The sequence below is a fragment of the Lasioglossum baleicum genome, chromosome 4 (genome assembly GCF_051020765.1).
Source record: "Lasioglossum baleicum chromosome 4, iyLasBale1, whole genome shotgun sequence".
Lineage (NCBI taxonomy): Eukaryota > Metazoa > Arthropoda > Insecta > Hymenoptera > Halictidae > Lasioglossum > Lasioglossum baleicum.
In genome coordinates, this window is record NC_134932.1 from 21,092,827 (window position 1) to 21,120,160 (window position 27,334).

At 37.2% G+C, this 27,334-nt stretch overlaps 1 protein-coding gene across 5 annotated transcripts; it reads right to left on the bottom strand.

Moving 5' to 3' along the window:
• Positions 1–4,360: 4,360 nt before the first annotated feature.
• On the bottom strand, positions 4,361–26,972 carry Stim (stromal interaction molecule). Of its 5 annotated transcripts, XR_013008905.1 has the most exons (13): positions 26,832–26,972; positions 24,706–26,323; positions 22,872–23,011; positions 22,678–22,797; positions 22,485–22,597; positions 22,169–22,284; positions 21,925–22,094; positions 21,696–21,839; positions 21,451–21,618; positions 21,106–21,373; positions 20,628–20,702; positions 7,366–13,209; positions 4,361–7,243 (listed from the first exon to the last, which is right to left on the bottom strand). XR_013008905.1 is itself a non-coding variant. In XM_076422904.1 (12 exons), exons 2-12 carry the CDS (start codon positions 24,911–24,913, stop codon positions 12,686–12,688), a joined length of 1,986 nt encoding a protein of 661 aa, XP_076279019.1. In that variant the 5' UTR covers positions 24,914–26,323; positions 26,832–26,972; the 3' UTR covers positions 4,361–12,685. The 5 variants fall into 5 exon arrangements, 4 of the variants coding, with proteins under 4 accessions (XP_076279019.1, XP_076279016.1, XP_076279017.1 ...); XM_076422904.1 differs by having other exon boundaries at positions 4,361–13,209; positions 22,872–22,951; XM_076422901.1 differs by having other exon boundaries at positions 4,361–13,209.
• Between the last annotated feature and the right edge of the window lie 362 nt (positions 26,973–27,334).

Consider the following 27,334-nt stretch of genomic DNA (forward strand, 5'->3'; position numbering starts at 1 on the left):
AGAAAAACAGAGAAACAAGAAAATCCTAGACTGGTCGATTTCTTTTTAGGGGGTTCGCCTAAGACAGACCTCGAAGATCGTAACTTTAAAACCTATGACGAGGAACTCTATACAGTTTTCGATTAAGCATAGATCGATAAAGTATTTATTGATAAACTCTCGATGGACACACGGTGTGTTTGTTTCTCTTGATTGCTCGTTTATCGTGAACTCGGCTCAACAAACGGGAACTCGAAGCGCTTCTCATGGGAACGCGAACACATTTTAGCGGCGTTTTGCATCAGCGAGATCAGTATTCGTGGGAGGATCGATTCAATTCGGCCGTTAATAGCTTGCGTGAATAGTTTTGCGATATTATATAAGACTGACGGTTTGTAGAATTCGTCCCGAGAGACCCAGGCACGCGAGGGAGCTCCGCAATACTATCTTATTTAGTTATACTATAATAAAGTCGGTTCATTGAACGACGGTTAATTTATTTCGTAAACGGCGATTTGTTGGTTGTCACTGGACTGCGGGTGTTGGACGTCCATTGCAAATTGAAACATACTCTATATGTGACTCGTCACACGTGAAAGGACATATACAGGCTGTCCCAGACCACCCGTACCACCCATTTATAATCTGGAAAATAGGTTATTTTCAAAAATTCAAAGTGTTTCTTTTATAAATCAGATGCGCTCTATCAAATGGTGATATTTTTAGCTTTCTGTTTCGACCGGAAATAGGTGATTGAGACCGGAATTTACATTTTTCAGATAGAACATGGTATTTTTTATTACGGATTCGGATTCTATGCGAAAAAACAAAACACTTTTGTCTGAAACATTTTTACAGAAAATGTCATTTTATGTCCTTTAAAATGAGTCTTGGCGAAATAATGTTTTCACTATCTGCTCTTGGCATAACCCAGAAAGATGCCAGAAAGATGGCAAAAGTTCATCGAACAAAGTGGAAAATATTTTATTGATTAAAGTTCATTGCTTGAATAAAAAAATTGGGCTATATGACACAGATAATGAAAACATTATTTCGCCAAGACTCATTTTGAAGGTTACATGAAGGACATAAAATGACATTTCTTGAAAAAATGTTTCAGACAAAAGTTTCTTGTTTTTCGCATAGAATCCGAATCCGTAATAAAAAATACCATGTTCCATTTAAAAAATGTAACTTCCGGTCTCAATCACCTATTTACGGCCGAAACCGGAAGTTCAAAATATCACCATTTGATAGAGCGCATCTGATTTATAAAATTAACACTTTGAAGTTTTGAAAATAACCTATTTTCGAGATTATAAATGGGTGGTACGGGTGATCTGGGAGACACCCTGTATATGTATAACTACACTACTGTGCAAAAGAAAGAAGCACCAGCCATATTCAATAGAAAAGCGCAAAAAATCAAACAAGAACACAGTAAGTTTTGAAATGCTGTTTAAGGATGTTCTGGACGTATATAAAAACGCAACAAAATTTTTGAAAATTTGACAAGATATAATTCTTACTAAATTAATGCAATTACCAAAGTTTGGGTTCGATTCACTGCACCGTTTAAGAATTATAGCAACTCAAAGTTTGCACATTTTAACACATCTTCTTATGGAGAATTCATAAAATTCGACTTCAAATCCTATTTAAACCTTGAAAAAACGCAACTAGACACTCCAGTTTTTTTTGTATGTAGTAAAAATTATGTAATTAATTATGATGAAAATTTATTAGGATTCACTATAAAGTTACAGAGCAAAAAAATTATAAACTGTTACAAAACGTCTTTATCGTGTTGTCTCTCACTAGCATGGAAACGCGACAAGTGTAGAGGTGTAGACCACTGAATATAGCTACAGAGGGTACAGTATTCGCAAAAGTTTAATGCAAAATATACTCATGAATGGCTTTCATTGCCACGTATTGATGGATTTCGAATTTCTTGTACTTCTGTCTCCCATTGTACCTCCAGAACATCCAAAACATTCAAATTGAATTGTTCTGAGGATATATGTGTTATTGCGGATTATAATCTAATACTTTAAATGCAATAAATCAATCATTGTACAATACAATTTCTACATGAAGATATATTGTTTGTCATTATATCTTATAATTATACTGGGTGCTTCTTTCTTTTGCACGTTGGTGTATATATTGACTGCAGATTTCATGAATTTATGACAAAAATATGGGTAGGTCCAATTTAAAATCATAAAAAGATTATTAAGGGAAGAAAGAATTTTTTACTAGGCTACTATTTCGTACCGCAGTCTAGACATAACAAACTTTATCTCGAAGCAAGGAATACAGTTCATAAAACTTGTGTGCACTTGTATACAGGGTGTTAACACTTTACCCACCGGAAACCTATTAATAGGATTTTCAATAATTGTGCTGTACCAAAAGAAAGCATAGTTTACTTTTACATTGCAATCTGAAATCAAACTATTAGATGATGTTATTGAGGATGACTTATTAGTTCACAATGAAAATTGCTGTTGCTATTGCAAGTTCCATTAAAAAGTGTTTAGCCATGTACAATAGATTTTTCAAAATTATGCGATAATCACCGGTCGGTAATGTGTTAATTTTAACTGGGAACACCTAATTTATTTCTGCTACTATTAAAAGTAAGGAAAAATAACTAAATAGGATGTACATGGTTTTAAGGCGTGCATCGGATGGTAATAAAAAAAATCCTTTGAAGGTCATTTTAACGGTTTTCTTAAGTTCGTCGTATTTTTTTGCATATTAATATGTATTTTTCATAATGCAATGTGGTATTCGGCGTCAAGGTGAGTTCAACGACCTACACACCATGGCCTCGAAGTGACCTTGAAGGCGGAAAAAATCAGTTCCAGTTTGAAGAATACAAAAGTAATATGTAAAACGAAAAGGGTAACATCACCTTATTTTATTAGTTGCTCAAAACGCCTTAAACCCATGTACATCCTATTTAGTTATTTTTTCTTACTTTTAATAGTACTTTTAATACAAACATCCGCAGTCCGATCATTACAGCGGTCCATGGCGCTTCAGAAATATTTTTCAATACACCAAGGACCTCTTTAATACCGTTTTTAATCATTGTTGCAGCTAGTTTGATTGTTAGGTTGCAGATAGATCGTTTTAGCCTAGAAATTATTATAAGATCGTTATACAGAGTGGCTCGGTATAATTAATATTGTCGCACCTAACATCAACAACAATTGATAGCTGTGTAAAAATTGTAAAATGAAACACTGTATCAGTTTTGTTGGTGTTTCGAGGTGATAGGAATTACCGAGCCACCCCGTAGTGTGCAAATGTTTATATATATACGCGGTTTTGCATTTACGCGCAACACAAAGAGGAAGAGAGAGAGAGAGAGAGAGAGAGAGAGAGAGAGAGAGAGAGAGAGAGAGAGAGTGCATGTGTGAGAGAGAAAGAAAGAGATAGACGCTCTATAGTATTATCACTTACCCGACTTAATTCTGTCGTTGAATATATAAATATGTTCACCTTCCAACGCGATCGTTTCCATTGTTCGTTCACAGCGACCGTTTCTTCGTTCGAGCGTGTTTTGCGTGTGTGTCCAGCGCGAACTATTTAATAACATTTTTCTAATAAAACCCAGTGCATCAGAAACGAGTCACCAATTGTCCGTCGAACCGACAATCTGTCAGAGAAATGGGAATAACAAAGGTAAAACTTTTGTAAAGCTTCCACATGTTCCGTAGTGTCCCGCAAGTCGGTGGACACGTTAAGGAAGACTTCTCTGATCGTTTGTCAATCTCCCAAGTCTTTACAAAATTGTAATGTCCTGCTCCTAGGATTACAAGGGTGCGGAATGCGTCTTCTGATTTCTCGATAATACAAAAACGCTAGACAAAAGATCAATCTAGACCGCAATCGCCCTCAAAAGTTCGATTTTTACGTTTACGAGGCGTAATTTTCATTATTCGGCAGCATGTACAGTGAGTCGAATTAATATTCAGACGCTCTAAAAATGACGATAACTTTTTAAATATTGTACTATACGATCTGAACTTTTTTGGGAAGCTAGAGCAATTAGTTTACTACAGGCTGTGGAAATGGATTTTTTTCAGAATATTTTCAAGAATTGATCGGAATTGTAGAAAAAATACTAAAAGTTGCATTTTACAACTTTTTTATGCGGGCTTACATGGAGAATTTAAAAAACACGTTTTGTAGATCTGTGTTAACACATTACCGACCGGTGATTATTGCTTTATTTTGAAAAATCTATGGTTCATGGCTAAACGCTTTTTAATGGAACAATTTTCATTATGAACTAACAAGACACCCTCAATAGCGTTATCTAATAGTTTCATTTAAGATTGCAATGTAAAAGAAAATTTCTATGCTTTCTTTCGGTACAGCAAAATTATTGAAAATCCTATTAATAGGCTTCCGGTAGGTAAAGTGTCAATAATACATATTCTGAAAATTTCGTTAAAATCGGTCGACATTACAATGAGCTACAAACAGTTATAGATGGCAAAATATTTAAGAATTATATATATATAAATTGAAATAAATTAAAATAAAAATATTTCAGAATTTTAACATCTTCCAATGCCTGTCGTTTTTTCTCGCATCAATCGATTTTGATGAAACTTTCACAGTGTATATAATTGACACAGACCTACGAAACGTACTTTTTAAATTTTCAATACATAAAAAAGTTGTGAAATGCAACTTTTAGTATTTTTTCTCTACAATTCTGACAAATTGCAATTTTTGAAAAAATTTCTTTTCACATCCTGTGGTAAACTAATTGCTCTAGCTTCCCAAAAATGTTCAAATCGTATAGCACAATATTAAAAAAGTGATCGTCTTTTTTAAAGCGTTCGAATATTCGAGTAACTGTACATGGGCAGTTGTATGCTTCTGAATAATGCAAACTACGCCTTGTAAACGAAAAAATAGGACTTTTGAGGTAAATAGCGCCCTAGATCGATCTTTTATCTAGCGCTTTTGACTAATAGTCCAGTCGCCAGGTCGAAAAAAAGGGCATGTACCTGGAAAGTATTCCGAACTTAATGAAATTTTGGCACGTCATTTGGGGGTACTCTGGGGAGTCGAATCTGAGTTTTCGACCTCGAGGACCCTGTGCTAACTTGGGGAGGGGGAAAAAACCACGATTTTTGTTACCTGTTTTTGGTATTTCGCCTATAACTCAAAAACTATGGGTCCTATCAACTTTTCCTTTTCATTTTTGAAAAGAACATTAAATTTCCTTCTAAATTTCACTGTTCCAACGTATTTTTTGACCCAATAGGTACCGAGAGACAGGTGTTCAAAATTAGGAAATGTTTCTTACCCAAGTTTGTTGTTTGTTACCCAAGTTAGCACAGGGTCCTCGAGGTCGAAAACTCAGATTCGACTACCCAGAGTACCCCCAAATGACGTGCCAAAATTTCATTAAAAGCTCGGAATACTTTCCAGGTAAAAGTACCTGGCGACTGGACTATAATGAAAAGCTCCATCTTTGCATTGTCGAGAAATGAGAAGGCGCTTCCCGCACCCTAGCAATTCTGGAAAAAAACGAGTCTCCTCCCTTCAACTTCATACCATTTTGTTCTCACACCCATAGAGAACGTCGATGTTCAGAGTCAGGGGCCGTCTCGTCAACAAAAAGATTAACAGCAGCTCAGCCTTGTCGAAAACAAACGTTAAAGAATGGTACTTAACGGGTCAATACACGAAGTAAGACACGGAGAACGAAGCTGACACATTTTATTCTCGAACAATGGTCTGATGGTCGGTCTGGGTCGCACGCCCATCGAACGATTCGTTTATAAAATTTGTCGAATTGCACAAACGGTTGATATTGCGACGAACAAGTTTCGGTGGTTCTTGTCCGAGGACGGCACACACGGTTTTTCGGGACGGTCTGGAATCTGATTTCCAGTTTCTTTCTCACCGAGGGAATAAAATTCGTTTCTTCTAAAAAAAATATATATTCGAGAACAGTTGTAGCGTAGAGAACAGTGTCACATCGAGAAAAAGACCGTGCTCGGTGGAAGAAACATGGTGGCTTGCTAAAAAAATCTTGAACTATACGAAATCAAAATATTCAAGAACAAGAGAATAATTTTCTTCTCTGTGTTTATATTTTTTCATTTTCAAAAATTTGAAACCCACAACCGCCATATTTATTTCATCGAGTAGTATACAGAGATGTTTCAAAACACAGAAAGAGGAGGGAAGAGAGATAGTTAAAATTCACCCTCAATTTTATTCTGCACTTCGACCCCGGTGGTTCTACAACCATTGCCCTGATTATTCGAGTAAAATTACGCGAATTTATTGCCTCCCTCCCCCTTCGAGAAACAACGAAATGGTAAAATTTTGATTGATCAGATCTCGGTAAACGCTTTGTACAATAGTTCACGTTTCACATAAACGTCCGGTTCCTTCGCGTGGATCGTAACAGTACCGATGATCAACGGGTAGAATTGACAGCGTGTTCGCACAACAGAATGAACCAGTAACTTCCCTAAACCCTTAATTACAATTTGTTCCGCGTAACTATCTATTTATAATTGAGCTTAGAAAGAATCGTCTCGATTCTGCCGACTGTCATCCCCCTCAAACGTTCGGGTATTTTAATTGAAACTTGGTCCGTGAAACTATATACAAGTCTCAATGACTATTGCTCTCTTATACATATGGTATACGTTCTTATTATAATATCCTCTTTCTACAATTACCGAATGCCTATCAATTCACGCAACGAACTTTCTTTGAATAATTATTACGAATTTTGATTTAAAACTCACGACGGACGGCGAAACAGCGCGACGGCATTTGAATCTCGATAGAGGTCGCTTAAATCGTTCTTCATCTCCATTATTTACATATCGTTGCGCTGACAGTGGAAAGAATCTCCACTCAAATTATAAATTACATTCACGTGTTTCGATACGCAGTTAAAATCAGAAGTGCGCACGTTGCTTATAATACGCTGAAGAATCACTCTAAATTCTCGGCTTACTAATCATTTCATATCTTTTTGTATGCTTTCTACGTTTTGGAATAAATACGCTGATATTACTTATTGATCCTCACTGTTTGTATATCTACACAAATCTACACACTTATAATAAATACAGCTAATATTATGTTCGTCAGGTGCACACTACTGATCGTAACTGTGCTTGCTAATCGAAGACTAACTTTCTAGTTTCTTCTGACAAATCATCAATCATATCCCTGTTTTATATAAAGCACAGCAAATATTCTGAAACATAAATGTTAGGTCGATTAATATGCTGATATTTTAATAATGTGTTCGACTGAAAGCACGAACATGCTCTAATTCTAATGGTACATTTATGGTTCACTGCAAATGTACATACGTACCTGTATTTCACGAGAATCCATTTGCAGTCAGATTCATGAGCCTGTACCTTGTCAGCACATTATCTACCGGCAATTATTTCCTAATTTTTAAAAGTAATACATCGAAAATTATGTTTAACATAACATCAACGTTTCAGAATATTTTCCACGAAAGTTATAAGCGACCTCTGTCCAAATAAAGTCCGCTGATCCAGCCGTCTCGTCGTAGACTCTCGTCGTAGACTCTCGTCGTTGATCATTAGACCGCGGATTTCCATGCAAAATAAAAATTGTCGGCACTAATCGCAAAGTACAGGAGCTCTCCATAGACGTTTATTTTTTGCGTGAATGATTTCAGTGAATTTATAAGAAATCAAACAATACTTTTACATTCTCTAAAATGTATTAACTGTTTTGCGTTTGATCTACTCATTTTTGTCGTAAATGCATCAAATCCGCAGTCTATTAATCGTTGCTTGGATCGAATCAATCCAGTGATTCGTTCGATCAGCTCTGAGATAGAAATGTGTCAGTGAGCTGGTTGGGAAAGGGAGCGAACTAAGTGTCAACCCGGACAATAAGAAGCCGGCAAAGAAGAAAGAAAAGAAACAGAAGAGGAAGAAGAAGAAGAAAGAAGGAATGCGCGTCGTCGCGTGAGAAACGCTTCGTGCGAAGCGCGGGATACGGTGGTAATCGCAATGGTCAACCAAATCCACTAATCTTAGGCCAAATAAAATCGGAATACACGGCAACGTAATACATCGTAAACGGGTACATCAGGTAGCACAAGAGAAGATTAAAAGGCGGAAGTTGGTTTCGGTTCCCTGAGGGTGGTTCGCGCATGCCTTAGGAACCAAGTGATACTAAATTGATCGACAAATTCTCATCTCGGCCATCCGTACATCCAACATCCTCTATTATACTCAACAAATTCTCCGTTTCTACATTTTTCCAATACCACATTCAAGTTCAGTAATTGAAATTATAAAAAGGTTTCCAACTTGTCCTAGGTAATTTCCTAATAAAGGAGACAATTTACATCTCTATTGTATGCCTACATGTTCTCCAATCACTATACAATAACAAAACCAAAATAGAATTTCATCTCGGATTAAAGGAGATTAATAACATACATATTTATTAGACCCTGTTGAAAATCGTCATCACGAGTCTGACACGATATTGTAGGGAAAGGGGTTAAACGATGTTTGGAAACCTTTTTATAATTTCGATTATTATTATATCATTGGAAATAATTCTCGCCCACCATGGGCTAACTCGATCACTTTTTCGTTATGAACGTTAACACATTACCGACCGGTGATTATTGCTTAATTTTGAAAAATCTATGGTACATGAATGAATACTTTTTAATGGAACATTCAATAGCAACAGCAATTTTCATTGTGAACTAACAAATCACCCTCAATAACGTCATCTAATACTTTCATTTAGAATTGTAATGTAAAAGAGAATTTCTATGCTTTCTTTTCGTACAGCACAATTATTGAAAATCCTATTAATAGGCTTTCGGTAGGTAAAGTGTTAACAAAGGCGCAACGCAGGATAAATAAAATTTGGAGGGCGATACACGGGTGGTCGATTAAACTTGTCGAGATTGCCTATACGACTTGTCCACGTGTTCTGTGGCAATGTCGGTGTATAACTCACACATATACTTTTATCACACTATCCCTTACAAGTAGATACAAGTTTCAGAGAGTTCCAGCCTCGCCGCGTTTCAACACTTCTGTACATACAATATTACATAAACATTTTGTTGTATATATAATATATATGTATATATATATATATATATATATATAAATATATAAATGAAAGAGAGAAAAGAAAAGAGATTAGGATACGAAAGGAAGAAACCACTCCATCCTGTATCGACGGTTCCCTCGTCGAACCCCATCGACGGGGAACAAGGGAATCACATAATGATTAGACAGCGGGCCTCTATGCGAAATATAAATGTTCTACCTGAATTGCAACAAACCGGAGTGAGATAGAAATTTATTTTCTTTCTTAATATATTTAATATGTTGAAAATAAACGTATCAGCGTTTGTAAACTCTTCTATTTCTACCGTTTTACATTACGGCTAGTCGTTTTCGTCATAAATGCGTAGAATCCGCTGTCTCATAATGACATATTTATATATATACATATATATATAAACGGGGGAAGCCATAAGTTAATTCTAACTTTCTAACGTCTAAAAGTGAAGTACAACAAATTGTCGATACGTTAAAAAAAAAAGAAAAGAAAAGAAGAGTTTTAAAGATTTAAACGACCCTCGAGTTAAAAATGTCGGTACGCGACCATAAAATGCTTTTTTCCTCTCGTTTCAATTGAAGAGTCGCGAACGCAATTTTGAAGCTATCTGCGTACGGGGCAAGCACAAATTGTTTTCTCGTCGCGACTGCCGATCCTCTGAGGTCTTTCCCGTGAACGACCATTGTTGCATTTATACATCTAATAATACTTATAAATTTGTTTACAAAATGAGAACCTTAGTGAGTTATTGCTTTGTAATACTCTATTTACAATTCCATCGATCCCGACAATGTCGCTAGACCCCAGAAGATTAGAAACATGGTTCTATGCAGGACTAATTTTTATTGGGTAATCCTACAGACAATATGTAAATAATTTCAATGGAGTATTACCTTGTTGCAAATTACAAATGTTTAAAAGAATTTCGACAGTGATGTAAAGCCATCCTGCACAGTCTGTTCCAAATAAATTTTGGAGAGCCAGTTTCGGCCAAGAACTGAGTTTCTACCGATTAAATTAAATGTATGACCTATTCTGTGTTTGTCACAGAACTACTACAATTAGAATGTACAGTGTATGTTGCATAACGGTTTCCATGGGATTACCCAATGTTCGACAGTTGTCCTTATCGTATACGTTTTATCAGTTACTGTGGAACACGTACTCGCACGGTTGTACGCATCTCAGCCTCTCGGAAACGACGCACGAATCCCAAACCGGGATTCCTTTTTAATATTGCGCGACCGCGAAGACTAGGTGGACTTCCGGTCGCCTCGTAGAACACTTTCGATTCGCTCGGAACTAGCAGTGACTGAATCGAAGCGACCACATTCGTTGGATCCGGTGGAATAAATTCGTCACGATAAAAAGAGTCCTAAAACATAGGGGTCAAAGCCGGAAACGGAAGATTGATAATCTACGGAAGAGCTTCGAATTTGTGCTCAGCCTGTACAACGTCGGAAGCCTGAAGACAGTCGATAGAAAAGAAAAACAAGTGAGCTTCATACTAACTACTAATATCATCGTGAAAAAAAGAACAGAATCGGGAAGCCTTGGTGTGTTAGAATTTCGTTTTCGAGAACTTGTCTCGGATAGTTCGACGCAGGGATGGGCGAGACCAAAATGGAGAATACACAAATTTCTATTTTAGAGATTTCTAGAAGAAAAATTAACAGCGAATTAGGCCTAGTATAGTCATGGAGAAGTAAGATAAAAATTCGTTTTCAGAAATTCCTGGCCAGATCTACTGGCCTTCAGAGAGACTGAATGACGAAGAAGAAAGAGGTTAATCGACACGAGAATGAGCCTTATTAATTTCTTTGTTACGTAAGGCAAATAAAGTACTAAAGATATTTCACCGACTTGAAAGTAGCCAATTGAGATTCTTCTTCTATAGAGAGACGATAAATAAGCTTGGAAACCTCTACGAATGTTAGTCTAGGGATAACGCCTTTCACCAAGTCATGTTGTCGCTAGGAACATGTCCTTAGAAGCTTCTAGAATAATTATTACTAGATTGCGGATTTCTATGCAAAATAAAAATTGCTTGCCTCAATTACAAGTAACAGGGGCCAAGTAAAAATTCGTTTCTTCATTTAACCCATTTTGCCCTACAATCCTAAAATAAATTGTAGTACAGGAGGTTAATAATGTTAACAAGCTTAAATCAGTATATTAATATTCTTAAATATTTTTCATCTGTGTCCGCTGCTTCGAATTGAAACTAGTCGTTCTTGTCATAAATGCATAAAAAATCCGCAGTCTAATTATTATTGATTGAAGCATAGCCCTTAGTATCTATGCAAAGTACTAGAGACATTGTAGAACCCGAATAAAAAGAAAATAAGAACAACTATTCGAGAAACTGATGAGATTAAGCCTAAGAAAGAAACTAGAGAGACAAAGAGCTGGTTTCAGCTTTGGGCACGATTGATCGCCCATCCCTGAGCGAAGGTATTGTCTTAACTGAACAATTTCGGCATTGAGAGCTTAACAATCTAGCTACCTAGGTCGGACGTCGCTTTGGTGGTGTCTCGGCGAACCCGTACTCGTTGGTTCGCAGTTCAAAGTAAACATTTGGCAAAATGGGAGCACACCGGGCACCAAACACATCCTACGCGACAAATAGCCGAGTGAAACACGGTCGTTTATAGAAATCTAGTTTTCCTCGGGTTGGTCCTAGGATCCATTGCAATTTCAACTGAATAACATTCAGTTTTATCACGATGCAACATGCTGTGCAATTTAATCGGTCTGATATTGGCGCACCCTCGTGACAGCGACCCTATCCACCTAAACCAATAACACACAAACCTCTATCAATATAGACTCTTCTTAAAATATTTTATATAATACATCAATGTACAGCGTGCAAATACCTCGTGTGGGTGTTGATGTACACAGAGTATAAGAAAAGTAATGGGCATTCGCTCTAGATGACCATTACTTTTCTTACAGCCAGTAACAATTTAAGGAACCAGTATAATAGAAGGAATATCCCGAAGAATCGTGGAATAGTGATAGACTTTGAATAGATAATACATGCTCGAGAAATTGCCAGAATTTCGAGGTCAGTTGCTCGCAACTCCTCCGAGCGCAAAAATGGTTTTCTAACTGAATCGTTAATCTTTTATCCAGAATTTACCGTTCTATCACAGCACTTAACGCATTGACCAAGCTCCATCGACCTCAACAAACTCCATAACCCAAGCTATTAAACGAGCAAACGATGCGCCAATGATCAACCTCGGTGATCCGGGCTCGTAGGACCAACCAGTCCTGGGAACGTGTTCCACACGGCTTCAGGTATAATATATATATACATATATATACATATATATATATATATATCTACCCAGTACTATAATATCCGTGTCCTTTGTGAACGTATATGTACATACCCAGTAGCAATCTAATCGCTAAATCATTGATCAACCGGTTCTCGAAGATTAATTGTTAAGTGCACATCGCGGTTTACCAACGAATCATAAAGAGTTAGCATTAAGTAAGGAATAAACGATGCACGATTATGTTATGACTAGTATGGCGACGAGCATCACGTCACTTTGGCCTTGTTCTTCCGAAACGGCGGGAACTGTGGGAATTTCCGGCGTCTTCGTTTCAGCTCGTCGTTGTCCGCGGTGGAGTTCGAATCGGTGGAAAGCGTCTCGTCGTCCACGGACATCACCGTCGGCAGCTCCCTGAGCGGTTTCTTGTGGCTGCTCGATGTCATCGTCATCGCTGTTGCTGTGCTCGCCGCGGTGCCCGATGATTGGCCAGTCTTCTGGTGAGCTGGCCTCTCCGGAACCGGCGAATCCAATGAATTCTCCGAATACGATGTTTTCGACAGAAATGCTGAGGTAGTCTTGTCCTCGATGGCCAAGAGCATGTTCGTGTCCTGGCTGTAGGAACGAACTATCCCTGTCTTTTCCTTGTTGTACGATTTCACAGGCTCCTCCGGACCCTCTCCCACTGTGAACTGCACCAAGTTGCTCTCCGGTGGTGTGTCCTTCCCTGTTTCACTGCTGGACGAGTCTGGAGGCGCCGATGACTCCTTCCATGTCAGACACTCCAGGGTACCTGCGAAACAGTAACCACGTCATCACTTGGAAGTACACATCCCTTACAGAGAAGTGCAGTTATATGGGCTTCTCTACGCTAGGGGTATTCAATGTTGTGTGATTCAGCTGAATAGCCCCCACTCCGAGGAAATTTAAAGTCAAACGAGCATAAATAAATAACTACCGATTACAAATAAAGAAACTCAAAGAAAACTCGAAAAAACAAAATAGTCCAGTCAATGAATGCTCATAAGGGGGGTGTAGAGGGAAATGGAAGGAACACTCTGTTTAACTTTAGGACTTTGTTTGGACTAGTTAGGGGGTAAACATGTAGAAGGTCCCCTTTTTCGGTTTTCCGCTTATATCTCGGAAACAATGCGTCCTAGCGATAAGATCATTCCATACAAAATTAAAGCTGACAAAATGTGCCACAAAATTGATTCGATTCAGTTTTTCGCTATCTCGCATAGTTTCCGAGATATAAGTGGAAAACCGAAAAAGGGGACCTTCTACGTGCCCCCCTGCACCCCGCTCACCTCGTAGGAGTGGGGACTTTTAGTATGTTTACCTCCTAACTAGTCCAAACAAAGATCCAAAGTTAAAAATTGTGTTCCTTCCATTTCCCTCTACATCTTTTCGTTGACTAGACTAAAAAGAAAACAGCTATTGGATTGTATATTACTCTTGAAGTCATAGAACTTTCGATTCAACCATTTTTTTCATATACCAAATTGTTTACAAGTAATTTAGGTGGCACACTGAACTGAATCATCCTGTATAATGAGAAAGAGGAGTCACAAGTGGTGAATTGTTATTCGTATTTACTTGAAAGTGACTCGAGAATTTATTGAAAGACTTGACCGAAGATTGAATCATTCACAGGAAATTATTGTTTACAGGAGTCTTCACCATGTGGTCAGAAGAGTCCCACAATGCTAACCTTCAGTAGTGTTCCTGATGACATTGAATGTGTTTTGTTTAGCAGAGGATAGATGTCAACATGGAGGAACCAGTGATGCCGAAATCGTGGTACTGTGGTACTAAGCCGTGGTACGAGACCCCCCCACTATGACCTACCGTTGCCCCTACTGGCCTTCTCCAACTCGCTCGCGCGCTACATTCACCAACGTACCTCTCATATCCTAGGAGAGGTACGTTGGTGAGTGTAGCGCGCGAGCGAGTTGGAGAAGGCCAGTAGGGGCAACGGTAGGTCATAGTGGGGGGTCTCGTACCACGGCTTAGTACCACAGTACCACGATTTCGGCATCACTGGGAGGAACTTGAATCGAGTTAGTTCAGTGTTTGGACTTGATCTCTGTGATTTATGCTGATACAGACACCTACTAATTTGACATTGTGTTAGATCGGCGCAAAAGATTTACAGGAAATTGTCGAAGAGTTAACTTCGAAATGTTGAACTTGTTCTTTTGAACTACTACATTCTTTGGAATTTCATATGTGATGAACTTGCTTTTTGTTAGTTCAACTGAATTGAAATATTCATGCTTATTCTACAATGACCGATTCCGTGCAAGGTTGAGCTCCACGGAAAACCACATCGTCAGCGGAAGTGGAGAACAAGATGATACCATATCTCGTTTTCTTTTTTTATTAGCTTTTGATGTTCCTTTGCTATAAGCAGTGGCGGATCTAACAGCAAGCGGACTAGGCGGCCGCGTGGGGCCTCGGGCTACCATAGGGTCCCGAATTTTCATAAATTCATGAATTTTTTAATAAATTTATTTAATGTGTAACGGTATGAAATTTTTCTTTACTTTTCTTTTTTGTTAACAAGTTTAAAAAAGTTTTCTTGCAACTTCTATTTCTAGCTTGAGTTTGAGGGTTGAGGGAACCCCTAAATATTTACCGCTTGGGGCCTCCACTTGACTTGAGCCGCCACTGGCTATAAGTTTTACATTGTTCAAAGAATCATGAATTTTTATGAGTTTTCAGTGTATTTACAGAAACGTAAATGTAAAACATAAACCAACGTTGAATACATTTAAAGACAAAAATTCAATTTAGAATTCTTTAAAAATGGCGACTACGCGCCGATACCGTGCAGGATTTTTTAACAATTCAGCTACATTGATTTTTAGATTTAATTTAGAAAAAATACGTTTCTATAAATAAAGCAGCATCCGCGTACAATAATATTGACGAACTCTATTTTTAAATGATAATTAGATTCTTCTGCTACGTCGACGATTATAGTCGGTCACAATGAACATTTATTATAGTATGTATGTGCATTTATAAATGCGTGAGAATTCCTGGTAAGGATAAAGATATGCGGAAGATCGTCTCAGATCGACCATTAAGATTCTGCATGCTCATTCGTCGGTCAATTTTTACTAGAACTAACGTGATCGGGGAGTCAGCATGCGGCGCATATTACATACTTTACCAGAAATTTGTAGCTGGCCTCCATGTTTTGTGTAGAAATCGCAGAATTCTCAAAAATTTTACGATCTTCGACCCTTTCGAACTTTTCTCGAATAATTCAGATTTTGTGTTTTAATTATGGCACCGAGAAAATTCATCGGGAGTGTAATTTCGACTCATTTCCGAATCGTCTGGTTACATTTTGAACATTCAAGCAACTTTGGTAATTTATTTTCGAAATTCTTATCATTTAATTTATAATTTAATTATATTATCACTAAAAAAAGCAGCAAAATCAAAAAAGGACTAATTCGAGGTGTACAAGACATTAATAAGAAACACAAGATAATTCTAAAAGTAAATGCATTCCAAAATATTTTGTTAATTTCTCTACAATTTTTTCATTACAACCTTTCAGGTTTGAATAAAAAAATGTCAGATGGATGGGCGGTAAATGATTTGAGCGAACTGGATCGTTAATTGAAAAAAAATTTCTACTTCTAAAATTAAAATCTACTAGATATTAATTGATAAAAGACTTCCAATAGCGTGGATAAAGTTATAACAGATTTTTCGTCTAACGTGCTGGCGATATAATCAATTGAAGATTCCACGATGGGAGTGACATACTCGGCGCGCATTTGATCGTATGTACATCTAACGGAGAGACAGACTGCCTTTAGGACATGCGAACAAGACTTAATGGTTGTTTTCTTTCCTGCATATAGCTTGATTTATTAACTGCGAGTCTATGTATTGTACAGAATCAGGGTGGGGATGAATTATCGTAATGTCAAAGGACGTACATAGTTTCGCTACACTGACGAACATCATCGAGAGAATCGAAATTAACAATTAATTATTAAGTACAGAACATAACGAAACCATAACTTCGATGAAGATTAACAAAGTCGCTAATTCCTAATTCGATCGACTCGAAAGAATTCCGAAGGAACTCCAGAAGATGGCAACAGTTTATAAATTATAGATATCTACATAAGTGCTTAAATACTATGCTAATTAAATGGAACGAAATCTGATGTATCATTGTTCAGTATCGCGAAAGAATGGAAGAGGAGTTTTAAGATCGGGTTGGCCAATTGATGTTAAGCTTGAAGAAGAGACTTTCTTCGAAATATCGCTCGATCCTCCGTTGTTTGAATTTCGCAATGACTTAATCATTCCGGCGGCATACTGTTGACCAATAGCACACCACTCGATATCGTCGGCATACTTCGAGAGGGGGGAGGGGGAGAGAGAACCGTCGCGATTGCCTCACGGTATTGAACAACGCGCGAGAATGTTGCAGCCGAGTAAAAACCACGGTCGAATACAGTCGAATCTAATTTTAATTGATCCTAATATTAAACGTGACGTGCTACTTAAACGGCGTATACCCAGAGAAATAGAATTCGTTTCTTGGCATGATCGGTCGGTCACAATGGACCCCGGACAGAGGATCCCAGAAATTTGGAATCGTGAGAAGTGTACAGTCTCTTCGGATTGTGAAATCAAAATTATCTAACGGAATTCGCGAGCGAAAGACGATTGTGTCGACCGGAAAGAAATACTAAAGATCAAACATTCTTTATTTGATCCGTGTTTCGCTATGAGAACCACTGCTATTTGTGATTTACAGCCCGTACTGTTTTCTTAAATGTACGGGTGCAGACAGTTCAAAATGCGCTCTAATTTAAGGACGTTACACCCCCACTCTGTCCTTCGTTAGTTCCCCCACTTCGTCAGTCTTGGACTCGCACTGCACCTGCACTTTGCACCTGCTCATTACCCCCACTTTGCATATATTAACCCCTGCCAATAACATCGAAAAACATAGTCTCGCTTTTTGCCTTCATGCAATAATAGGCAATCGGATCTCTTATTCCTCGTAGGTTGCGGATGTTCATGCAGTTTTCAATTTTTATAGGCAAACTTTAGAAAAGTGGTACACAAATAACATTCTGTTTTCGTTAGTAGTAGCCATTGCAGAGTATAAAATTAATTTGACTATGTTAAAATGGACTGTAAGATTGTAGACGTCCCTCAACAACACAAACTACCGAGTACTGAAAGCGATTAAAATGTTTTAGCTGATAAAAATGACTAGGCTCCATTTATTCAGCAATATGCGCTTGGATAAAGAAATTTTTCGAATCATTTTCCATGTAAGCAACGTGATAATTCCAATAATTATAAAATAAAAAATGTAAGACCCGCTATTTGACCGGCAATGGTAGGTTTGGTGTTAAAATGTATCGAACAACTGATATCCGTAGTAGAACAATTTAATGTTTCGAATCCTCTCGAAAAATTCTCCTAATTCCCATGAAATTAGAAAATGGAATTAAAAATAGGTTGAGAAGCACTGTCCGTCATGAGACTGTACACTAATGTAGAGACATAATCACATGGTCAAATTGATAATAGATCGAAGGACAGTATTGACCTTGTAGTCGCCAAAAAATTCCCCGAACGAATGCGTGTAGCACGTTGATATGCTTCCGTTTAAAATTATCTCGCGGAAGCCGTTTAATTCATATTTCGAATCGGTGGTCTACACGCGAAATAGCACCTCCAGAATATCGGACGCGACCGCTATCGTCCAATTAAAATCGGATTCCGATGCTCGGCTCGCTTTAATTCGAACTATTAATAAAAGAGCGCATTGTGCAACTGCTTTTCCGCTGGCCTGGCAAAACGAAACGTTCGTCTTTCGTAGAACGGGAGACCGGCCCCTGGCTTGATCTTTCGAATTCGATGAAAAATCTCGGCGGTAACTATTAAAGTATAAACGCGAATATTTAATGGGCGAGACGGAGAATATCGTCACTTGATCGCAACAAACTTTCGCGCACCGTCTGCGAGACACGATGACTCAAAGTATAAATGATTCTTGTGACTCAGGGATACCAGTTTTGGGATTCGCAAGGTCTCGAAATTGAAGCGACGTGATTTTAGCCTTTGCATAGGCTGATGATTGAATAAGTTGATAATCACTGCTCCAGAGGTTTAGAATATTTAGAAGCCTCGTTTCTCGATCGAGATTGAAGCGTACATTTTGTAATTGATTGGATTACCGATTTTATTGCACCCGATTTGATATAATTCAAATATTCTGCACGTTTATTTTACGCTACCAATTGTTTTATTTATATAATGTGTGCTGCTCGGATCTGCTCAGATCTCCATTCAATTTGTAATCCGATCGAACAATCAGTTTTGTTTTTTCAATAAAACAGAAATCTACAAAACATTCCGAGTTAGCATACAGCATCTACCACAATGACATTTTTTGTAAAAATATCACATTGTTGAGAGCACATGATATCTCCATGTGTCCATGCTTCCTCACATTGTCATTAACAAACCATTTATCCTATGCATTCATCCTATACATTGTAAAAATGTGAATTACAAAAATATGTCATGTTTTCCACTGAACTGTCACCAGTCTAGCTTCTTCTTAAACGTTTAATAACGAGTACATGGTTGCAAAAAAAAGAAACAACACGATTTATCAGTGTAATAATGTTGCTAATTTTTAAACTGGGTGTGGTATACAAACTTACGCATTAACAATAAGTTAAAAGATTTGTCACCGTTTTCGACGCGGACCGAATCCCTTGGAAAACTTGACAAATCTCGGAATTAGGAAAGGGGAACATTCCAGATTCAATCCTCCCTTTTCCTGCACACGTCCCGACGAATCCATCAAGGAGACTGTCAATCCTTTTTAATACTAATCATAGTGTCATGTACCAGAGAATTAAGTTTTCCGTTTCCGCAAATTACGAGTGTCACTTTTAAATGTTTTTTTTTGTTGTTAAAAGCGTATACTTCTGATCGTAAACGCTGGAATTATGTCACACATTACTTGGTAATAACATTTCACGATATATATGCTCGAAAATATATTTTTCTAAACATAGATCGATATGTTACGATTTTCAAGATCTTTCATCTTAAATTGTTAACAGTTATTTCAATAATTATTTTTATAACGAGCAATTTTAATAAATTTCAGACAATCGTAAAGTCTCAAGCAAAATTTACAGAGCATATTTGTTAGCGATACACCAACAAATTTGATTTACATTGCTTCCTTGATTTTTTTTTTTTTGTAAATCACTAAGAAAGCTTTCGTCTTTTCCTAGAACGAAATTATGGCACCCTGTAGCAAGATTTGATATCGTCATGATCGTCACGATTGTTAATTAAACAATTGAAATAGTAGCAAAAAATATATACACATTTTTATTCAAGTCTTTTACTAAATTGGAATTATTGTTTGTAAAAATAAAATCTAACGTATTTTTTAACAAAACAACTGACCCAAAACAGTTGCAGTACTACATACCCTACTGCAACAAGGGGCCACGCAACAAGAAAAAAAAATTGTTTTGTAACACACAATAACGTATTTATGCAAATTAAAAGAATTTACAGTAAATATTTTTCAGTCGTTATTCAAAAGCTTTGAATAAATTCTATTATTAATAATATTTCTTTAGGAACTCGATTACGATTTATGTACAGTTATATATGTACACGTCTTTTAATTTATGGAAAATAGTTTGATTAGTAGTCCCATGGAAGTCCTTTTGTTCAATAGGTTTATATAAATATCATAGCAAAACACAATTGTAATGTGTGACATAAGCTATCTGCATTTACAGAATCATTAGCACTCTTCACAGATATGGTTGATTATATTAAATTTATTACAACAATTAAGACTGTCAGAATGTGAATTAGAAAATGTTTAAATTGCACCAAAACGCCAAATTCAACCTGTGCAAGCGTACGAACGATTACTTAATTGGTATGGGGGCGCCTACATCATACAAGGTTCTATTTAGGGAAATTAATTTCACAAAAAAATTACTACTAGGAAGACAAACGAGTTAGTAAATTATCGTTTTCGAAGGCATCACCCACGTGAGATAGAATAGAAGATATACGAGTACTTAAGTTTCACGTAAACTGTTTGTAATGGTATATACAAAGTGAGCATATCATTCTATATGCTCGTAGTGTCCGTTTCCGGCTTACCTGCGGCACCGCATGTGGAAGGCGAGTACACTGAGCTTGCTTCGTCATCTAAGTCATCTTGGCTACTGAGTCGACCTGCAAACATCAATTACAGACGATTATTCACATTAATTTACCGTGACCGAGTCGGAATTATCCACCAAACCACGACACAGACGATACTTTATCAAACCACGATTACAACACCAAGTTACTAACAAAATGACAATTACATATTTGCAGAATATATAAAAAACAAAACAGAATCTATAATTTAATATTAAACTCAAGTAATTCCTTAGTTTTACGTTTAACTCTAAATAACTAAGCTTTCGTGAAAAATAACGATCGGAGCCTTATGACATCGAATGATCCACCTAATAATTCGATTAATAAGCGTTTCTTTAGGAAGTGAAGTATTTCTGTTGCTAAACAAAAATCGTTCAACTACTACTGTGCCTACTAATCGGCTTTGTTAACCATTTTTACGATGAAATACCTCTTAGTCCAAGACCTCTGCTTAGATTCGGTGTTCCTCTATACAGAACAGTTTCTAAATAGGTTAAACCATTATTGTTGATTATGTTGAATCCACAGAGAAGTTCAATTTGCTTCCAACGATGCACTCTCTCCTGTAGTTCCACGGTGACTTCGTTCAACGCGGTTCTTGCTTCCACAATGCTCTTGTCGACCTCGTCGATCGACTTCCCATGAGTTGAAACGAACGCACCCACTAAGCTTGATCGTTTTTTTCGTAATTTCTCGCACTGACAACACACGTTAATACTCACATAAATATTTTCATATAAAATATGAGATTCCAGTTGAAAAGCGCATCACTTACTGCTTCGCGTGCTTGTTGCAACTGTTTCTCCGCTGATATTCTCTTCTTCGAGTAAGCCTTGTTCTCGATTTCATGAGTCAACTGCAGCCAGTGTTGCAATCCCGGAGGTGGAGACCAACATCTATCTTCCAATTCGCCCTCAGCGCGTTGTAACTCAACTTTCAACATCTGTAAGATGGCAAATTAAATAAACTTCGAGAAAAATCATTCGGATTTCCGAGAACGAAGAATTGCATAATACTTACTTCGATCTCTGCCTTCAACTGTGAAACTTCAAGATCCGAGTACGAGGCATGTAATCCCATACTTTCATCTTGTAGCCGTTTCTCCAGATTTTGTTTCTCCGTCGTGGCACTTTCTTGTTCCATCCGCGCTCTTTCTAATTCTTTCTGTGAATATAGTAATGTACGACTTTAATAATAGCCTTGATAAATATTCTTAATAACAAATAGACGAGAGAGACGAAAGACGTACTTGTAGGTCTTCGAGTGCCAGTTCAGCTTTACGTAAACTTTCCATGTCTTTCATCATTCTATAATGGTGGTCCTGCGAGTTCTTCTTTTGCTGATACGCGTACCAGCATCCAATAAGGGCTCCGAATAGTAGTGTTATCAATATCAAATCTTTGACACTATGACCAGTATCTGCAATGAAATGATGTAAGTAATAAGAGGAATCTATCCTTGGGTGTGTGGAAAATTCTTGAATAATTTGTTACCTTTTGGTGGTCCGAAGAGAACTACATCCATAGCTTTTAAGGCAATTTTTTGTTTATGAATGGGATCTTTGATCCCTAAAACGTTACTTAGGTAGTGCATATTGGTCACAGCCAACCTTTCAAACAAATAATTCGTATACACATTAATATCAAATAACATGGGAATTAGAGCTGCGCGAGAATTTTATTCGGAATTGGGACAGGTTTTCAAAAATTTCGGAATTCTCGAGAATTCTCAGGAATGCTGACATTTTCGGGTTCTCACACACCTCTAATAGGAACGTAACAAACATAATGTATTTGATAAAATATTTACCTTGGAAGTGTAGCACCAGTTACACGGTGTTGTATAAAAGTAGGAACATATTGAGGAAGCTCTACATTAGAAGACAGCCATTCAGAAGTTTGTTCTATGGTCCAATTGTGGACCTGGAAAGAAATGAATTGTATAGGCATCTTTGTGCTGATTAAATCTTCGAATTACAATAAATACAGAGTGCTGACAGTACCTCTGACCTCAACCAGGCTTCCCAAAGTTCTCTAACACTGATGTGCATATCATCGTTGTGATGGAAAGCCCTCTGTCTTCTTTCGTACCCAGCTTCATATTGCAACTCCTCCCTTAAAAACTACAAAGAAAAATACCATTTATCGATTACTTAAAAGACATACAACAAAACACCGACAACAACAACACACTCACATCATCAGATTCTGATAGGTCTACATCTCCATTGGCATCATCATCTAGTTGACTGTGGAGTGATTTGATAGCTTCTAAACCTAGTCGATCATGAGAAGCCATTGTGAGACAAGCTAGGTCATCGTTACAAGTATCGGAACCTGTAATAAATTAAATAGCCTACGTTTGATTGTATGTGTTTATGATTACATGTAATCTGTTACCACAGGTGCCTTTCAAGTAAGACTATGTTTCTTTAGTTTGTAGACGCACAATAAGCTCTTTACCCAATTGCATTAATACAATCACATGTTGTTAATATGAATGTTATTAGTACAACTCTCTTATAAATTGAGGATGTTGATTCCTTATTTTATCATTTCTTTCTTTCTTTCTTTACTTTTTATCATAAACACATTTGTCTCTTTCATGCTTACCAACAAAACTGTGAATCCGAACAAAACTTACTTCAAACGGACAACCAAAAAACATCTTGGACGTTCAATCTTGCTAAAAGCAAATCTTGCACACAGTGTTTAGACAAAAACAATAAAAAACAAGGGCACACGAAAACTTCTTTCTGAAACTCAATATTATCAGCACTATGAAACTCAATTGTGGCCATGAATGCAACGTAGACAAGTGTAGAGAAGCATCAAACTAAGTCTAACAAATGGGTGAACCAAATACATTAAGTTAAGAGGAGACGTGGGATAAAGTATCACAAATTTCAAATGTTTCATGCGTAGTTTGAAAAAGAATAGCGTTATTGGTATTTTAATATATCGATCATCTGCTGCAGGAATGACATAACTAACTTTGAATGTTCATTCTCTCCATCTACAATCTTATTTTTATCGATTAGTGTCTGCATACTGGCTCATTTATGTTCGCAACTACTTTTTTTATTGTTCTACGCTTTCAAAAATCTAAAACAATTCTGGGATACATATTGAAGTCCCTATTTTATAATTGTTGTAACATTAAATGTTTAACTCATTAATGGGAAAAACTAAATATCAAAATAGAAAGAAGTTTGAAAGTGAAATTTTGCTCTAGACATAAACGATCTTAGTTGCAGACAGAGGGTTAAATTGTAACAAGAATATACTACCTGAAAACCTGTACTTTTGTAACCCTTTGACTGCGTGTAGCGTCAGGAGCCACTTAATATCAGGCTACTTTGTAACAAGAGCTTGTTGTTTCATGTTTCTGATTTGTCATAATTAGACAGCGGATTTTATGCGTTTATAACAAAAATTAGTAGGTGTAATTTTAAAATACTGTTATATTTTATTTTCAACCAATTAAACTTATTAAGAAAGAAAATAAATGTCTATTTCACTCCAGATTGTTGCAATCCAGGTAGAAAATTTTAATTTTGCATAAAGATCCGCTGTTTAACACTAAACCTACCATGGCCAAATTGACCAGTTTTCTATGCCGTGGTTATTGAAATTATAAAAATGCTTTCATAAGAAATGACTGAATTGTCTTCTTTATTTTTAATAAAGAAAACCGTACAAAGTTGAAGTAAATCCAATCTTCTCACTTCTATACAGTGTTTCACTTCTATATGTTTTGGGCTTGGTAGGATTACTGTTAATCATAATATTGTCTTATGTACCGTGTATCGTGACGGTTGTTGGGTTCGCTGCACCAGTCGATTGGCACGTTTTGTGTTCGAGCGCTCCGCAGTCAAAAGGTTAATTATGTCATTGTTGCAGCGAACGAGCGATAAGTACGGAACTCGATCCCGTCCCTATCGGATAGACAACACAACAAAATGCAATGCGAGAGATGCTGTACACTGTACACAATTAGACAATCGAATCAATCGAAAGGGAAAATTTACCAGCTTCTTGGGCGACAGCCTGAGCCAATCCATCGGTGAGAGTGGCGGAGAATGCTGAGATTTTGGAATGTGAGCTTCCGGAGGAGCTGGGCTGGAAGTTCGGGCTCGAGTCGAGGGCTCCGCCGCTCGCGTCCACAGCGATGTAACACCAATACAATATGTGCAGCCCGAACAGTACAATCACATTGTTGATCACGGATGCTCGCATTTTAAGGTTAGGTTACACCTTGTCACCGACACCTGCCGACACCTCGCGCCCCCCTTGCGCAGTTGCTTAGAGTCGAATAAAGCCGAATACTTTTGGCCCGTTGTCACCTTCGACGCAGTCCCGCAATAGTGAATACACTCAAGGTTATAGTTATCGAAACCGGGGTGGCGATACAATTTGACGAGTGCATAACACGCGCGACCGCACCACAGTATTAGAACAGTCCCATCACTAACTTCCACACTGTCGTTGCTGGCTCCATGAAGGCTGACACGTCGGTCAATGGCCGAGGGATCAGTTTTTTTCAAGCGGATCGATCGATTTATTAATTAAGTACACTGCTCAGAACAGAGTCGGGTTTTCCTATCAAGGCCACTGTGCCCACGAACAATGTTCCGGAAAATAATTAATTTAGATTGGAAACCAACATTGGTGCAACTTTCTGCCGTGCAAATGAGTGGAAATTCGCAATTGGTCGCGCGTAACAACCTACCCGGCCTCCGATTGGCCCATCGTTGCACTTGTCACAGCAGCATTGCCAGCGCCAGTGCAGCGCGAAAATCATTTCTTTGTTTTCATTTCGCTAATTTTCCCCGTCACATTTGAAATATCGTTCTACTTCCCGTTGCTTTGGTGTCGACAGAGCTGAGTAAAGTACTATTTCAAATAGTGAACAGTTAATTTGATTTGAAATCGTACGTTCACTTTTAAAACTAAAATATTTTATTTCTTAGTTCATGTTTTTCGAATAGTACTTTTTAGTCGAAGGATTCTCAAAATAGTGAGAATTTTATTTATAAAATATTACTTCTGAAAATATGAATGTCCAGAGTGTATAAAAAATAAGTGTAAAATCGAACGTAACGTGACATTTTACACATGTGATTCGGTGAAGATTTATAAAGAAAAGTCCGTGCGACAATGTCCTTGACCTTGATTTTCACGGTCAAAATTTGTTTTCACAGCATCGTATAGTACTCGTAAGAAGGAACAAAAGTCTCGAAGAAACCATAGATCGCAAATAAACTGTTCTCTTGAAAAACGACACACAGTTTCGTAAACTATTTTAATTATTCCATATAAAATATTATATGTGTTCTCCAAAATTTTACTCAGCTCTGGATGTCGATTACGTAAACTGTAAACCATGAACTTATAACATCAAAAATACAATTTTCTTTCCAATCAAAATCCAAAAACATATGGCTCCCTGAATCGCGATTTTCATATTTTTCGAAGCGAAAGCCTTCCTAAAATTTTTTGCAGGAGTCCTAAACTCATCCACAGATCGACTATTTTGGAATAAAATGGTATTTCTGTCCTTGAGATGAATAAAATAACGAATGGTAAACAATTTTCACGCAGTAAATATATTATGTTGAAAAATATTTTAAACAAAAGTTTGGTTCTCTAGAACATAAAATAGCTCGATTACTCGAGAAACCTGACGTCATGCAACCGAGTTGTGTTCGTAATATTTTTATAGTAAATGTTTCGTTATAGAAATATGTAGCTTCATATATATATATATATATATATATATATATTTTTTTTATATATTATTAAACTATATATATTATACATATATGCTTCCTCAAAAAGATATTTATATTGAAGAATTTTAACTAGTGCGCTATTTAAACATTATCAGTGTACGTGGCTTACTTAGAATAACCTTCCACGGATATTTCAAGTAAGATAATATTCGAATAACAAATCAGAAGTATTGCAACAACTTTCATCATAGCATATAGGCAACGAAATATATATATATATATATCTACACAATACATATATAAAATGCTAATTTCTTATTCCTAACGAAATATCATTTTATTTGATAATGTGGAAACTCTTGTATAATCCTTTCTGTGATTTGTTGTTCGAAACATTCTGTATAAGTAATAAATATACCCACATTTGAGCCGAGTTTTGACTTGGCTTATCCACCGATTAGGTTTCTGATTTAGGCACTTTCTTGCCAAGAGTCTACTACGCAACACAAACACGCGAAACGTTTGAAATTATTTGGGACACTGTGATCAATTCTTATCATGTCCGCCACAGCCGAGCCAGTGATTCGATGATATTATTATTCACAATAATATGACTGACAATGTTTCCATTTAAGGATTTTTCACCGTGCGATGATCCAATCTGCGTCGGAACACGCTCGAAACTGCAGTTCGTAAGAGCGTATAGTCAGTATAGTGTGAGGTGAATACCGATTGTATCTGTTCGAGAATTCATCATCATATCTTTCGAATTACGTGATTTTCCGAGTCCGCCAGCCGCCCGTTTCCGCGGAGATAATTGTTTCTGAAAATCATCAACAAATGCAGACTCGGAAGAGGTTCGCGTTCGCGCGTGGGAATGGATGAACTAAATAAATAGTTAGGTATGTTTTGACACGACAGTAAA

What these genes read in the sequence shown, in the direction of transcription:
- Stim (XM_076422901.1), bottom strand. Translation starts at nt 24,913, where the DNA reads ATGCGAGCATCCGTGATCAACAATGTGATTGTACTGTTCGGGCTGCAC. An exon ending in TGGCACTCGAAGACCTACAA is followed by an intron (nt 21,840 to 21,924) that starts GTACGTCTTTCG and finishes CTATATTCACAG; the next exon opens with AAAGAATTAGAAAGAGCGCG. An exon ending in TTCCACATGCGGTGCCGCAG is followed by an intron (nt 13,210 to 20,627) that starts GTAAGCCGGAAA and finishes ACTGTTTCGCAG; the next exon opens with GTACCCTGGAGTGTCTGACA.